Genomic DNA, 17,735 nt, shown 5'->3' with positions numbered 1-17,735 from the left:
CCATTTATCGCGACCTGGGAAAGTGAAGTGTTCTTTGCAACGAGTACTCCTTAATTGGTGATTTCGTCTAATAATTACTTGTATTCGACGCTTAAAGCGGATGACTGGGCCAAGGCCAGTGGGCAAGCCTCTTGTGCCGCTCTCTTACAGCCCTGTCTAGTTGGTCCGCTTTTTCTCAAAAAAAATCCGCTTAGCTTTGGGCGACTGGCCCATTGGTGGATTAAAAAAATGGAGATTGCTTCCAGGCCCAACTGCCCAACCAAATTCTAAATAAGGAAATAACGTGGACTTTCATCGCTCATGGCTGCTTGGTGTGATGGTTACGCTCGTGTGCTGTGGATCCATTTGTCCCTATTTTGAATCCTATGCCAACATGTTTTTTTTTGCCATTTGAATCATGTGTCATGTTGGTCCTCTTCAGGCCCTAGTTGATGAATGAGCTTTGCTACATCTACGAAAAAGTATTACGAAACTAACGTAGAAACTTATGTGGCCTAATTTGGTTGGGAGTAAAAACGGGCCAAGCCCACCCCCTGAAAATCAGGGGGGCCTGATTAGTTTATAGGAGGGAAAGTTACGTAACATTAAGTAAAAGCTTACGTAGATGTAGCATTTTTGTTGATGAATACATCAAAATATTTGCCATTTGAATTATGTGTGATGCTGGTCTTGTTCGGGTCCTAGTTGATGAATACATCAAAATATAAATAGCTAATTTAATATAGAAAAGCGAGTTCTATGTGCTTTGATAATTATGATTTATTAATGTAGTTAATCATATTCTTCGCTTCCTCCCTAGAATTTGTAAACTATAAAGCAACATACAATTATGTGTTACTAGAAGCATGCACGTAACACATCTTCAGCGGCAGAAATATGTAATAGTTATTGCAACGCAACGAAGGTGAGGCAAAAAGTCACCCTACTACAACCAATACATGATTTGTTTCAATATATGAAGCCATGATTTTTGCAACAGTATCTATGACTAGCGCCACATGTCAGAATTGTTGCAATATATGTCTAAATATTACCACAAAGATGTACTTTCTTGCAATGCCTAGCCTTTATTGCAACAAGATGACCAATTCACGCAACGGGACGGAACTGTCGCAATATCACTACCATATTACAACGCCGATGCCGCTTGTGGCAATACATGGCTTCTATTGCAACAAAATGAGTACTTAGCGCGATGAAACGAAGTTGTGGCGATATGTAGATCCTATTACCATGAACTGGAATTTTGTGGTAATATAACACTTTATTGCAACAAAAGATAGTTGTAGCAATAATTTTTGTTGCAATAGACCGGAATCCTTGTAGTGGATGTCTATCTAAGTGGGAGTTCTTAAGTAATGTGATTAATTGAACTTAAATTTATCATGAACTTAGTCCTGATAGTATTTGCATATCTATGTTATAGATCAATAGCTTGCGATGTAGGTCCCTGTTTATTTTTGATATGTTCCTAGAGAAAACTAAGTTGAAATATGATAGTAGCAATGATGCGGACCGGGTCCGTGATCTGAGGATTATCCTCCTTCCTGCACAGAAGAATTATGTTCTTGATGCACCACTAGGTGACGAACCTGTTGCAGGAGCAGATGCAGAGGTTATGAATGTTTTGCAAGCTCGGTATGATGACTACTTGATAGTTTAGTGCACCATGCTTTACGGCTTAGAACCGGGACTTCAAAAACATTTCGAACGCCATGGAGCATATGAGATGTTCCAAGAGTTGAAATTAGTATTTCAGACGCATGCCCATGTCGAGAGGTGTGAGACCTCTGACAAGTACTTTGCCTATAAGATGGAGGAGAATTGCTCAGCTAGTGAGCATGTGCTCAGAATGTCTGGGCAATACAATCACTTGAATCAAGTGGGAGTTAATCTTCCAATAATATAGTGATTGATAGTGTTCTCTAGTCACTATCACCAAGTTACTAGAACATCGTAATGAACTATAATATGCAAGGGATGACGAAAACGATTCCCGAGCTCTTCGTGATGCTGAAATCAGCGAAGGTAGAAATCAAGAAAAAGCATCAAGTGTTGACGGTTGACAAGACCACTAGTTTCAAGTAAAAGGGCAAAGGAAAAGAAAGGGAACTTCAAAGAAGAATGGCAAGCAAGTTGCCACTCCCATGAAGAAGCCCAAAGCTAGACCTAAGCCTGAAACTGAGTGCTTCTACTGCAAAGGAAATGGTCACTGGAAGTGGAACTGCCCTAGATACTTGGTGGATAAGAAGGATGGCAAAGTGAACAAAGGTACATTTGATATACATGTTATTAATGTGTACTTCACTAGTGTTTAAAGCAACCCCTCAGTATTTGATACTGGTTCAGTTGCTAAGAGTAGTAACTCGAAAACAGGAGTTGCAAGATAAACAGAGACTAGTTAAGGACGAGGTGACGATGTGTATTGGAAATGATTACAAGGTCGATAAGATCACCATCGCACACTCCTTTTACCTTCAGAATTAGTGTTGAATCTAAAATAAATGTTATTTGGTGTTTGCATTGAGCATGAATATGATTGGATCATGTTTATTGCAATAGAACTATTCATTTAAGTCAAAGAATAATTATTGTGATGTTTACATGAATAAAACCTTCTATGGTCATACACTTATAAATGGTTTATTGAATCTCGATCGTAGTGATACACATATTCATAATATTGATGCCGAAAGATGCAAAGTTGATAATGATAGTGCAACATTCTTGTGGCACTGCCGTTTAGGTCATATTGGTGTAAAGCGCATGAAGAAACTCCATCCTGATGGGCTTGTGGAATCACTTGATTATGAATCACTTGATGCTTGTGAACCATGCCTCATGGGCAAGATGTGTAAAACTCAGTTCTTCGGAACAATGGAGCGAGCCACTGACTTATTGGAAATAATACATACTGATGTATGCGGTCCGATGAGTGTTGAGGCTCGCGGCGGGTATCGTTATTTTCTGACCTTCATAGATGATTTAAGCAGATATGGGTGTATCTACTTAATGAAACACAAGTCTGAAACATTTGAAAAATTCAAATAAATTCAGAGTGAAGTTAAGAATCATCATAACAAAAAAATAAAGTTTCTACGATTTGATCGCGGAGGCAAATATTTGAGTTACGAGTTTGGCCTTCATTTAAAAACAATATGGAATAGCTTCACAACTCATGCCACCTGGAATACCACGGAGTAATGGTGTGTCCGAACGTCGTAACCGTACTTTATTAGATATGGTGCGATCTATGATGTCTCTTACCGATTTACCACTATCGTTTTGGGGTTATGCATTAGAGATAGCTGCATTCACGTTAAATAGGGCACCATCTAAATCTGTTGAGACGACACCGTATGAACTATGGTTTGTCAAGAAACCTAAGCTGTCGTTTCTTAAAGTTTGAGGTTGCGATGCTTATGTGAAAAAGCTTCAGTCTGATAAGCTCGAACCCAAATCGGAGAAGTGCGTCTTCATAGGAAACCCAAAAGAAACTGTTGGGTACACCTTCTATCACAGATCCGAAGGCAAGACATTTGTTGCTAAGAATGGATCCTTTCTAGAGAAGGAGTTTCTCTCGAAAGAAGTGAGTGGGAGGAAAGTAGAACTTGATGAGGTAGTTGTACCGTCTCTCGAATTGGAAAATGGTTCATCACATAAATCAGTTTCAGTGATGCCTACATCAATTAGTGAGGAAGTTAATGATGATGATCATGAAACTTCAGATCAAGTTACTACCAAACCACATAGGTCAACCAGAGTACGGTCCGCACCAGAGTGGTACAGTAATCCTGTTTTGGAAGTCATGTTACTAGACCATGACAAACCTACGAACTATGAGGAAGCAATGATGAGCCCAAATTTCGCAAAATGGCTTGAGGCCATGAAATCTGAGATAGGATCCATGTATAAAAACAAAGTGCGGACTTTGTTTGACTTACCCAATGATCGGCGAGCCATTGAGATTAAATGGATCTTCAAGAGGAAGACGTACACTGATAGTAGTGTTACTATCTACAGAGCTCGAATTGTCACAAAAGGTTTTCGACAAGTTCAAGGTGTTGACTACGATGAGAATTTCTCACTCGTATCTATGCTTAAAATCTATCCGAAACATGTCAGCAATTGCCGCATTTTATGAAATTTGGCAAATGGATGTCAAAACTGCATTCCTTAATGGATTTCTTGAAGAAGAGTTGTATATGATGGAACCAGAAGGTTTTGTCAATCCGAAAGGTGCTAACAAAGTGTGTAAGCTCCATTGATCCATCTATGGACTGGTGCAAACATCTCGGAGTTGGAATATACGCTTTGATGAGTTGATCAAAGCATATAGTTTTATACAGACTTGCGGTGAAGCCTGTATTTAGAAAAAGGTGAGTGGGAGCACTACAGCCTTTCTGATAAGTATATGTGAATGACATATTGTTGATCGAAAATGATGTAGAATTTTCTGGAAAGCGTAAAGGAGTGTTTGAAAGGAGTTTTTCAAAGAAGGACCTCGGTGAAGCTGCTTACATATTGGGCATCAAGATCTATAAAGATAGATCAACACGCTTGATAAGACTTTCGATGAGTACATACCTTGATAAGATTTTCCAGGAGTTCAAAATGGATCAGTCAAAGAAGGAGTTCTTGCGTGAGTTGTAAGGTGTGAAAGTTGAGTAAAGACTCAAAACCTGACCATGGTAGAAAATAGAAAGAGAATGAAAAGTCATTCCCTATGCCACAGTCATAGGTTCTATAAAGTATGCTATGCTGTGTACCATACCTATTGTGTACCTCACCATGAGTTTGGCAATAGGGTACAATAGTGATCCAGGAGTGGATCACTGGACAGCGCTCAAAATTATCCTTGGTGGAATAAGGACATGTTTCTCGGTTATGGAGGTGACAAAAAGTTCGTCGTAAAGGGTTACGTCGATGCAAACTTTGACACTGATCCAGATGACTCTAAGTCTCATTCTGGATACATATTGAAAGTGGGAGCATTTAGCTAGAGTAGCTCTGTGCAGAGCATTGTAGACATAGAAAATTGGCAAAATACATACGACTCTGAATGTGGCAGACCCGTTGACTAAACTTCTCTCACAAGCAAAACATGATCACACCTTACTACTCTTTGGGTGTTAATCACATAGCGATGTGAACTAGATTATTGACTCTAGTAAACCCTTTAGGTATTGGTCACATGGTGATGTGAACTATAGGGTGTTAATCACATGGTGATGTGAACTATTGGTGTTAAATTACATGGCGATGTGAACTAGATTATTGACTCTAGTGCAAGTGGGAGACTGAAGGAAATATGCCCTAGAGGCAATAATAAAGTTGTTATTTATATTTCTTTATATCATGATATATGCTTATTATTCATGCTAGAATTGTATTAACCGAAAACTTAGTACATGTGAGAATACATAGACAAAACAGAATGTCCCTAGTATGCCTCTATTTGACTAGCTCGTTAATCAAAGATGGTTAAGTTTCCTGACCATAGACTTGCGTTGTCATTTGATGAACGGGATCACGTCATTAGGAGAATGATTTGATGGACAAGACCCATCCGTTAGCTTAGCATGTTGATCGTTCAGTTTTATTGCTATTGCTTTCTTCATGACATACATATTTCTTTGACTATGAGATTATGCAACTCTCGAATACCGGAGGAACACCTTGTGTGCTATCAAACGTCACAACGTAACTGGGTGATTATAAAGATGCTTTACAGGTGTCTCCGAAGGTGTTTGTTGGGTTGGCATAGATCGAGATTAGGATTTGTCACTCCGAGTATCGGAGAGGTATCTCTGGCCCTCTCGGTAATGCACATCACTATAAGCCTTGCAAGAAATGTGACTAATGAGTTAGTTGCGGGATGATGTATTACGGAATGAGTAAAGATACTTGTCGGTAACGAGATTGAACTAGGTATGATGATACCGACGATCGAATCTCGGGCAAGTAACATACCGATGACAAAGGGAATGACGTATGTTGTTATGCGGTTTGACCGATAAATATCTTCGTAGAATATGTAGGAACCAATATGAGCATCCAGGTTTCGCTATAGGTTATTGACCGGAGATGTGTCTCGGTCATGTCTACATAGTTCTCGAACCCGTAGGGTCCACACGCTTAACGTTCGATGACGATTTATATTATGAGTTATGTGTTTTGGTGACCGAAGTTTGTTCGAAGTCCCAGATGAGATCACGCACATGACAAGGAGTCTCAAAATGGTCGAGAGGTAAAGATTGATATATTGGAAGGTACTATTCGGACACCGGAAGGGTTCCGGAGTGTATCAGGTACATACCGGAGTACCGGAGGGGTTACCAGAACCCCCCGGGGAAAGATATGGGCCATATGGGCCATAGGAGGGAGGCGAACCAACCCACAAGGAGCTGGTGCGCCCCCCACAAGGGAGGAGGCCGAATTGGATTAGGGGAGGGCGGCGCCCCCTTTCCTTCTCCTACTCCCTCTCCTTTCCCCCTCCGGAAGAAGGAAAAAAGGGGGTCGAATCCTACTAGGACTGGAGTCCTAGTAGGACTCCCCTCTCCCTGGCGCGCCCCTTGGTGGCTGGCCTCCTCCTCCTCCCCTCCTTTATATACGGGGGCAGGGGGTACCCCAAAGCACAACAGTTGTTTCTTAGCCGTGTGCGGTGCCCCCTCCACAGTTTACCACCTCGGTCATATTGTCGTAGTGCTTAGGCGAAGCCCTGCATGGATCACATCACCAACACCGTCGCCACGCCGTCATGCTGACGGAACTCTCCCTCGACCATCTACTGGATCAAGAGCTCGAGGGACTTCATCGTGCTGAACATGTGCTGAACATGGAGGAGCCATACGTTTGGTACTTGGGTCGGTTGGATCGTGAAGACGTTCGACTACATCAACCGCGTTACTAAACGCTTCCGCTTTCGGTCTATGAGGGTACATGGACACACTCTCCCGTGTCATTGCTATGCATCTCCTAGATAGATCTTGCGTGATCGTAGGAAAAAATTTGAAATACTGCGTTCCCCAACAATTTTTTGCTCACACTTGCGTAAATTGTAGTGTACATATCCTTGCGTATATTTTTTATATTCATAAAAGCTCAACATAGATCTATAAATGTGGTTTAATAAATATCATGGTTGCATTTTCTAGTGTATGTTTGATAGAAGCAAATAGGAAAATATGGAGTATATAAGGTTTATATGAGGATGTTATCATCTAATGTTTGCTTTAATGGTGGTAAATGTACCCTACATGTTGTAGTTAGTTAAATAATCAATTGGCAATGGGTGTTTGCTTTGAACATAGTAATGAAATCACAATTATTTAAATAATAAATTGTCCTTACACATTAGTACAAAATTTGGATTTGCAAGCATCTTTATAATAAACACTGAGTCGGTTTCTCCTTCGGTCTCTAGCCAACTTGAGCTAATACTCATATTATTAAAGACAATTGAGAAAACACGTGAAAATTATAAAGGCAAGCAAATAATCAAAACATGCTGGTAAGCAACAAAAGAATAACGTGCCCAACCTGTTAGTGAAGTAAGGCCATCTCAAGCTTATGTAACAAAAACAGTTTGAGATGTCCAAATCACCCATATATAAAGTAGAAATCATTTGAAGAAAGCATAGCTGTTCTATGGTTTTTATCGTCATGGACAACCATTTTTTGCACCTCACATCCATGGGTGATTTCTAAAAATCACACACACACACACACACACACACAAACACACACACACACATATAGGGAAAATGCATCCAACTACCGGGTGTAGTTACACCTATTTCTCATATACTACCATGTGGTAGTATATACTCTACTTTATTATTTTTAATATGTTCATATACTATATCTAAGATACTCCAAAGTGAGTTATATGAAAAAATTGCAAGTGAGCTCATAGTTCTATACTATATACAGTACAAGTTGGTTTATAATATTGGTTTACAAAATAGAGCATATTTGGTCAATATATTAGGGGCGAACACATGGACAAGCCTGGGTGCTCTGATACTTCTAGCAGCCTAACCAAAAACACAGCAAAATACTGACCAAATTGTGAGGCTTCGTCTTTGAACTCTGCTACTAGACGAATAAGATTGTCTCTAGAAGCGAGTTAGACATGAGTCAAAGCGCCACAGTAACATGCATTGACCCAATGTATTCTTGATAGATTGAGCTAATGATGCCATGCATCCCATGACATGGCACTACTCCATTAACGATGATGTTCACGTGTGCAGCCTCTCTATGGTGCGCAAGTGATGTTGAATTGCGCACAACAATGTAAAGCTCACCTTGGAACCTGTGGGCAGCCCAAAAGGTGATAGGAGACTATGAAATATGTGCTCTTGAACGTGTATACAATGTAACAATCATCCCAATGAAAGTATCGATGTTCTATGGTTTTCTTCATCATGAACGGTATATGTATAGATGCATAACCTATCTTTCTCCATCACCTTGAGACTTTGATGAACTAAGTTGGTACGTTCAATCTCCATGAACAGCCTATTTTAACAAATATCTTGTAATGTAGGGACCAAAATCAAAATAGTCATGTCGATGATTTATTTATCACTTTAGCTATATGTAAGACACCTGAATTTTTAATTTGGGTAAGTCAATTTTCTAACCATTGATTCAATTCTCAGGATTCATGTTGTTGTTTTTTTTCTTGTGTGTGTGTGTGTTTACGCTAATTTTTGACTTGCCCATATTTGGGGTAAGTTGGTTTTTTTTTCTTAGCCTGAATTTTCGACTTGCCCCTGTTAAAGGTAAGTCAAATTTTTTTCAAAGGGCAATTTTGGATTTGCCACTATTTGGGGTAAGCCAATTTTCCTTTTTTGTATGCCTTTTTTTCTTCTACTTTCCTTTTATTTTAGTCGGTCTTTCTTTTTTTGCATGGGTATTTTGCATATTGGATGAGTGAAAATGTAAATACGCAAGGACTATAGAGTATTTGTGTAAATTACACTAGAGTGCAAAGATTGAACTATTATACATTTATTCACACCATATTTCAGAAGTGCAATTTCAATGCAAAGTTGTGTGCAAGTTTTTTTAATTTTCTTCTTCAAAGGGTAATACCAATGCCACTAGTTCATTCGTACTTAGGAAGCTTCATTATTTTTAATTTAATTTTATTATTTTTATTATTTAAGGGTAAAATACCGACGCCACTAACTTATTCCTTCTTAGTAAACTTCTTATTTGCGAAAACCCACTATTATATGCTTATTATTGCATATTATGGTGAACCGCAATTTTGGGTAATTTTCTTTGTAAATTATGTCATTATTTGTTTCATGGTTTCCATTTGATTCCTTCTAAAAGGGTAGTACCATTGCTACGAATTCATTCTTTCTTAGAAAACTTCATTATATTGATTTTGTTTTGATTTTTATTTTATTTTATTTCTTTAAGGATACAGTACTAATGTCACTAACTCATTCCTTCTTAGGAAAACTATTTTTTTCAGAAACTTTACTATTATATGCTTATTCCGGAATATTATGGAAAGGAAAAAAATGTGTAATTTTGTGCAAAAAGAAAATTCATTATTTGTTCCATTTTTCAATTTTTGTTCCTCTTAAAGGGTAATACCAATGCACCTAATTCATTCTTCATTACAAAATTTAATTATTTTTAGTTTTAGTTTTAGTTTTTATTTTCTTTCTTCTTTCATGGCAATACCAATGTCTTTAATTCATTCTTCCATATAATACTTCATTTTTATGATTTTTTAGTTTTTCTTTCATTTTCTTTCTTCTTTAATGGTGGTACTGCTGCCACTAATTCATTCTTCCTAGTAAGATTCATGATTTTCATGTTTTAACTTTATTTCTTTTTCGTCATTAGGGTAATTCCAATGCCGCTAATTAATTCCTTCTTAGAAAACTAGCTTTTTTACAAAAATTTCATGGTTATATGCTTAATCTTCATATTTTAAAATATTGCAATTTCCATGTAAATTGTGTCATTGTTGGATTATTTATTTTATTCATTTTAAGTGTAAAACCAATGCCCCCAATTCATTCCTTCATAGAAAGTAAGAATTCATTGGTACCAATGCCCCTATTTCATTTTTTGAAAAACTTTATATTTTGTTTTTGTTTTTGTTTTTATTTTTATTTCTTTTTCTTTTTCTTAAAGGGTAGTACCAAGCCTCAAAATTTATTCTTCCTTATAAAACTTCATTATTTTCATTTTGTTTTAGTTTCTTTTTCATTTCCCTTCTCTCTAAGGGTAATACCTATGCCACTAATTCATTATTCTGTATAATACTTTATTTTTTACCTTTTATTCATTGTCTTTCTTCTTTATGGGAAATAACAATGCCACTAATTAATTCCTTCATAAAAACATGTTTTTTTGCGAAGCTTTCAGTACTATATGCTTATTCTTGCCTATTTTGAAAAATCACAATTTGCATGTATATCGTGTGCAAATTGTTTCATTATTTGATTTATTGTTTTATACTTTCTTTATTTCAAGTATAATACCAACGCCCCAAATTCATTCATTCTTTGAATGCTATTACCATTATTTATTTATTTTCTTAGAAAAATTCATTATTTTGATTTATTTTGTTTTATTTAATTTTTATTCTTCTTAAAGTGTACTAACGCCACTAATTCATTTCTCCCTATAAAACTTCATTCTTTTTATTTTTTTAGTTTATGTTTCATTTTCTTTCTTCTTTCAGGGCAATACCAACGCATGTAATTAATTCTTACTTATAATACTTTATTTTTTTATTTTATTTTTATTTTTTTACATTTTCTTTCTACTTTAAGGATTCTACCTATGCCAATAATTCATTCTTCCTTGCAAAATTTCATTATTTTGATTTTTTTTCTTAGCTTTTATTTCATTTTCTTTCTTCTTTAAGGGTAATAACAATGTCACTAATTCATTCATTTTTAGAAAATTTATTTTGTTGGTGAAACTTTCAGTATTATGTGCTTATTCTTGCATATTTTTTAAAAGGCGCAATTTATGTATAAATTGTTTATACTTTATTTCTTTTTAAGGGTAATACCAATGGAGCTAATTCATTCATTTTTAGAAAACTACTAGTTCATTGGTATTTCCAGTAATACTTTAATTTTAATGGTAATTTTCAATATTCATTTTTATTTTTATTTTAATGGTAATTGCCATGTTCTAGCTCCGCCACGCACAGGCTGTCCTCACACTGTGAATCTACTTGGGTGCTTCGCCAAAAACGAGACCGGCGCTGCGGCTGGGCCCACGGATGCTGCACACGTCACATCACACTCTGCTGCACCCGCACGGCGAAGAGCACCCACACGCCGGCATCCACACCACACTCTTGCATACAAAAAAAAAAGTTGACTGACCCAAATTACATATTCAGGCGGCTACTGTTAGTTAGTGCCTTTATTTATTTTTATGCAAAATGCTCATACCGCAGCATAGTGTACAGTTACGATTTATTTTTCCCTGTTTAGATTTGAAACCTCACGATAGGTAACAAAGAAATGAGAAGTGGGACCTCACAAAAGTCTCAAGGCTTGATGTGTGACAATGTTGGCGTCGGCCTTGGCCCAGGTGAAGGCTACTCTCACACTCACTGCCTTTTTACTATGTGTACATGAATTCCATCGATGCAGCAGCTGTTTTAAAATAAACACGTAAACTTCTTGTGACCGGTGGGCTTGGCACTATGAAAAAACAGGAGTTTTTTTCGGTCCGATCAGCATATCGGCTACTTGTTGATACAAAAAGGAGAAGGGAAGACTGATTAGAGAATCGTGGAGTAACTCAGATACAGCGGCGGCTGATCAGGAGCAATGGACTAATTTGTGTAAAACTAGAGACCCAGGAAATGTGAAAAACTTTGCATGGAGAGTGGCAAAAAACTCGATCCCTACAGGAGAAACTTTGAGGATTCATCACATACCAGAGGAGGGTGAGTGTTTCATGTGCAGTGCCGCAGCAGACTCATGGCGTCACGCGCTCATTGAGTGTCGTATGTCAACATGTGTCTGGGCCCTCATGAATGATAATGTGGTGAGTCGAACACGTGATTGCTTGTGGAACCGATGATGCAAAGTTATGGTTAAGCACTATGCAGGATACCTTGAACGAGAAGGATTTCATCATGGTTTCTTGTAACGCTTTGGTCGATTCGGTGGGCGAGAAGGAAAGCGGAGCACAAAGAGATTTACCAGAGTCCACTATCTACTTACTCTGTCATTCAGAAGTACTTGGCAGATCTTGAGATGATACCAAGTAAGGAGAAAAATAAGCACTCGAGGCCAAGCAGACCTTCAGTGAAGAAATGGAGGGAAACACCATCTGGGGTAGCAAAGATCAATGTTGACGCCGCTGTTTCAAGAAGTAATACAAAAGGATCTAGTGCAGCAATCTGCCGCACTGATCATGATCAGGGGAAGTACTTGGGAGCTTGTGTTACTATCTTTGAACGTCTTACCGACCCTGAGAGCTTGGAGGCACAAGCTTGCCGTGAGGCCCTCTCCTTGGCGGAGGATCTCCATATTCAGAGTGTCTTGATCGCTACCGATTGTCTAGCCGCTGTTAATCACCTGTCAGGCCAATTCTTGGGAGTTTCAGCACCAATTATCAGGGACGCCGAGAAGAGAACGCGGCGATTCACCTACTCCGAAGTTACTCATGAAGGAAGAAATGCAAATTTTGAAGCGAAAGGGTCGGTCACTTTAGCCGTAGGGAGGCACATTTGGTTATCCACCATTCCTGAATTTTTGCTTGTACCATACATTATACGTAGATGTTTAAGTAAAGTGTGGTGGTGAACCCTCCAAAAAAAAAGAACTAATTGCCTTTTACTCCCAGCGTACTACTACTACCACACTGACGAGGCAGCAGACAAATACCCAGCGCACTTGGCCACGACATTCTGATCCCAACTTCCACGAGGGAGGGAGAGAGTCCACCCAGGCGCAGGGAACATATGCTCAACTATCTACCTAGCCAAAATATCACCAGCACCAAAAAGGAGGGAATAGATACGAAAGCCGAGCAAGTTAGGTCGGCCTCCCGTTGTGTTCTTCGCCTGCGATCATCCGTCGGATTCGATTCCACAAGCGACGGCCTGCAATCATCCACCGATCGATAGTTATAAAAGGAGCAGCAAAGAGAACTTAAAAGGAGCAGCAAGATTACCCGATTTTTTCCAGAAAGGAATTTAACCTTTTCACTGTTACTTGCTTCCTGCTCATCCTATCAAAGATGGCGACAAGAACGAAAAGCATCCGCAAATGCTCCCTCCGTAAACTAATATAAGATCGTCTAGATCACTAGTTTACAGAGGGAATAGGAGCAAAGAGATATGAATAATGTAGCCAGTCGATATTTGAACTCGGATGTTTTACTACTATGTACAGATACATTCGTTCATTCAGCATCGTCCAGTCAAGGTACTCTCGCAGCCTTGGCTTTCAGCTTCAGGGAGTACACACTGACGCTACTAGGAGTAGTAGTTGTTATTACACATCCACACGCCACAAAATACCTAAGCACCAAGGGTTAAACCCAAAATTAGCAAGTACATTTACCATAAATTATCTCCCCGCTTAATTCCCGAGCCACCGTGATCTTGAACGCTGGCACGCCGGTCAGAAGGAGAGGATAAGGTCATCGTCGGGCCGGGCCGCGTTGTCGGCTGTGGCGGCGGCGGCGGCGGCGGCGAGGGCGGGCTGCGAGAGCATGTGCACCACCTCGCGCATGTTGGGCCGGTCGGTGCTCGCCTCCTCGACGCACGCCGTGGCCACGTCGTAGAGCCCCACCAGCAGCGGTACAGGCTCGGGGGAGAGGCGGCGGTCGGCGACGGCAAGGACAGCCGCCGCGGTGTCGGGGAGCTCCGCGGTGGCCTTGCGGACCCAGTGCACGATGTCCACGCCGTCGCCGAACCCGCCCACGGGGCGCCGCCCAGTGATGAGCTCCAGCAGCACCACCCCGAAGCTGTACACGTCGCTCTTCTCGTCCACCCGCAGCGTGTACGCGTACTCTGCCACAATGAACAGAACCAATTAATTAACCAGAGACAGAATTATGTAACTCTACTAATCATGCTTAATCTGAGCAAGGGATCCAAGATAGAGAGATAGATATCCCCATCATTAACTGCAAAAGGAGATCTTTGTCCTGTCTCTCTGGTTGACATGAACACACATGCCAACAAGATCCTCCAGCTCCAGGCACTGACAAATTAATTAGCCCCAAATCTGTGCTACAATCCAGGAAACAGGGGCAGGGCAAAGGAGACACTGACAACCACCACCACTAATCACTGTCACTCACTGTTCCCAGTGGTACTACACCTTTGTCATCTCTCAAGTTGACCATTGCACATGGCAACAAGAACACGGCCGGTGTGGGGCTGTAGACAAGTGCTGCCTCAAACTAGGCTAAAATCCAAGCCAACAACAGCCAAGTACATGCTGCAGTTCTTCAGTCAGGACCAGTGAACCGTGTGTGCAGTTCATGTGGTGGCCGGCCATGATTCAGATAGAATGTGTTGGATGAAATGAAATTTGTACGGTTGACATGAAAAGATTTTGATACCTGGGGCGATGTAGCCGTAGGAGCCGGCGATGGCGGACATGCACTCGGAGGCGCCGGCGGCGCCTCCGCCACCGCCGCCGAGGAACTTGGCGAGGCCGAAGTCGGCGACGTGGGCCTCGAACGCCGAGTCGAGCAGGATGTTGTTGGACTTGACGTCGCGGTGGATGATGCGCGGCGCGCAGTCGTGGTGGAGGTAGCAGAGGCCGCGCGCGGCCTCGAGCGCCACCCGCGCGCGGGCGTCCCAGCCGAGGTGGCCGCCCTTGCCGCCGTGGAGCATCTCCCCCAGCGAGCCGTTGGGCATGTACTCGTACAGCAGCAGGTTGGTCTCGCGGTTGGACACGAAGCCCAGCAGGCGCACGATGTTGCGGTGCCGGATCCGCCCCAGCGTGCCCACCTCCGCCGAGAACCCGCGGTCGCCGCCCACGCCGCGCCCCACCAGCCGCTTGATCGCCAGCTCCGCGCCGCCGCGGGTCACGCCGTGGTACACGATCCCGGCGCCGCCCTTGCCGATGATGTTGTCCTCCTGCAGGCACTCCACCACGTCGTCCGCCGAGAACCCCGGCCGCTGCTGGAACACCGTCATCTTCCACGCCCCCGAGCGCCGGCGCGCCGCCTCCCGCCACGCCTCGCACCCCTTCCGCCCGCCCAGGAACGCGGCGACCAGCGCCACGAACACGCCCGCCAGGCACACCAGCATCTTCTTCGAGTCCCAGCGGCGGAGCGACAGCACGCCGCCGCCGCCGTCGTGGTTGTTGTCGGAGCAGGCGGCGCCGTCGTTGCTGCTGCCGGTCAGCGGGCCGCCGCACAGCCCGGGGTTGCCCACGAAGGAGCTCTCGTTGAACACCAGGAACTGGCCCTGCATCGGCACGGCGCCCGTCAGCGCGTTGTACGACACGTCGAGCGTGGTGAGGCTCGTCATGTTGGACATCTCCGTGGGGAGCTCGCCGGACAGCGCGTTCCTCGACACGTTCAGCGTGCACAGGATCTTCAGCGACGTGATGCTCTCCGGTATCGCGCCGGTCAGGCGGTTGCGGCTGACGTCGACTGCGGCGAGCGACGCGCAGCGCGTCAGCTCCTGCGGGATCGCGCCGGTGAGATGGTTCCCGCTGACGTTCAGCCGGGACAGGTTCCTGAGCCGGCCGATCTCCGGCGGCAGCTCGCCGGAGAAGTTGTTGGACTCGAGCGAGAGCGTCTGCAGCGCGGGGAGGTTGCCGATGGCCGCCGGAATCCTGCCGCCGATCCCGTTGTTCCCCAGCAGCAGCATGCCGATCTTGCCGCCGCCGATCACGTCGGGGAGACCGCCGGTGAGCAGGTTGTCGGTGAGCTCCAGCATGTTGGCCTGCGGCAGGTCGAAGAGCCCGGCCGGCACTGCGCCGCTGAGGAAGTTCTTGCTGAGCCGGACGCGCACCAGCGTCTTGCACGCGCCGAGCGACTCCGGGATGGGGCCGAAGAAGGCGTTGTCCATGAGCACGAGCGTCTCGAGCCTCCCGCCGGCGCAGAGCTCCGGCGGCACGGTGCCGGTGAGGTGGTTGGTGGTGACGTCGAGGTTCCTTAGCCGGCCGTTCCTCCCGAGCCCCGGCGGGAGGCTGCCGGTGAGGTTGTTCTCCCAGAGCTGCAGCACCTCCAGGTCCGGCAGCTCGGCGACGAACGCCGGTATCCCGCCGCGGAGGTGGTTCCGGAACAGGTTGAGCAGCCGGAGGTGGGTCAGCTTGGCGAGGCTCGCCGGTATCTCGCCGGCGAGGTCGTTGACGGACAGGTCGAGCGACTGGAGGCTCTGGAGCTCGCCGAGCTCCGTCGGAATCTCGCCGGAGAGCCGGTTCCAGAGGAGGAAGAGCGTGTCGAGGTTCTTGAGCTTGCCGAGCTCGGGCGGGATGGGTCCGGTGAGGTTGCAGCTGCTCATGTCGAGCAGCACGAGGCTGCGCAGCCCGCCGAACTCGGGCGGCACGCCGCCATCGTACTGGTTGAAGTACCCCACGTAGAGGCTCCTGAGCTGTGCAAGCTGCGCAAGCTCCGGCGGGATCCTGCCGGAGAGCGCGTTGCCGTTGAGGCCGAGGTACTCAAGGGAGGCGACGTCGCCGTAGGCCACCGGGATGGGCCCGGAGAAGTAGTTCCCGCCGAGGTGCAGGTAGCGCAGCGCGGCCGCGTGCGCGGCGCCGAAGGGCGGGAGCGGGCCGGAGAGGTTGTTGTTGTAGCAGTCGAGGAGCTGGAGGGACGGGAAGTAGGGGGAGGATGGTGCAACGCCGTCGCCGGCGGGGAAGGGGCCGGAGAGGTTGTTGTTGGAGAGGTTGAGGTGGCGGAGGGCGGGCAGGGACGGGAGGCCCGCGGGGATGCGGCCGGGGAGGGAGCAGGCGGCGATGGTGAGGTTGGTCAAGGCGTCCAGCAGCGCGAGCTCCGGGGGCAGCGTGCCGGCGTGGAGCGGGAGGGAGGTGAGGTTGATGGCGACGACGCGGGAGGTGGCCGCGTCGCAGGTGACGCCGGCGAAGGCGCAGTGGGCGGGGGAGGCCGCCGCCGGGTCCCAGTCGGCGAGCGGGGGGCTGGGGGAGGCGGCGGCGGCCGTGGCCGGGACCAGGGCCGCCTTGATCTTGGCCAGCGCGTAGATGTCGCGGTCCGGGGACGCGGGGGAGGGGGCGGGGAGGAGGAGGATCGGGAGGAGAGCGAGGAGGAGGCGGGGAGGCGGCATTGTGGTGGTGCGCCGGCGGCGGCGCGCGGTGGGAGGGGGTGTGTGGAGGGAAGAGGAGTGGAGTGGAGGCGGGAATAAAAGGGGCAGGGGAGGGAGGTGGTGGAGGGAATGCGAATATCGAATCGGGCGTGCTGGGGCGCAACACCAGCAGTGACCGGTGAGCGTGAGTGGCACGGCGCAGTGGAGATGTGCGGCGTGATCTCGGCGTTGGTGCTGGCTGCTGGGGGTTGTCTGCTCGGGTCAATGGTGGGAAGGCGGGGGTGGCAGGGAGGGGTGAGGGCATGGTGGTCAGTGGTCAGAGGGGAGAGGGGAGAGGACGGGGCAGTTAATGCAAGCTGACTAACGGAGGGCTAGGACTGTACTGCTAGGCTTAGCCTTGGTACGGATGGGACGGGACATGGAGGGGGCAGGCATCATTTGGTTCCGTTGCGGGGTGCTGCTAATTCATTCATTACTCCAGGGTGAT

The 17,735-nt window shown here is 45.1% G+C and overlaps 1 protein-coding gene across 1 annotated transcript; it reads right to left on the bottom strand.

Annotated features, from left to right (window-relative positions):
* Positions 1 to 13,375: 13,375 nt before the first annotated feature.
* Positions 13,376 to 17,329, bottom strand: LOC125525723 (leucine-rich repeat receptor-like kinase protein FLORAL ORGAN NUMBER1). The gene is made up of 2 exons (XM_048690728.1): positions 14,590 to 17,329; positions 13,376 to 14,032 (listed from the first exon to the last, which is right to left on the bottom strand). Exons 1-2 carry the CDS (start codon positions 17,267 to 17,269, stop codon positions 13,641 to 13,643), a joined length of 3,072 nt encoding a protein of 1,023 aa, XP_048546685.1. The 5' UTR covers positions 17,270 to 17,329; the 3' UTR covers positions 13,376 to 13,640.
* Between the last annotated feature and the right edge of the window lie 406 nt (positions 17,330 to 17,735).

Source organism: Triticum urartu, chromosome 7, assembly GCF_003073215.2.
Source record: "Triticum urartu cultivar G1812 chromosome 7, Tu2.1, whole genome shotgun sequence".
Taxonomy (NCBI): Eukaryota; Viridiplantae; Streptophyta; class Magnoliopsida; order Poales; family Poaceae; genus Triticum; species Triticum urartu.
Note: the sequence above shows the minus strand (reverse complement) of the source record. Positions and strands in the feature narration are given on the sequence as shown.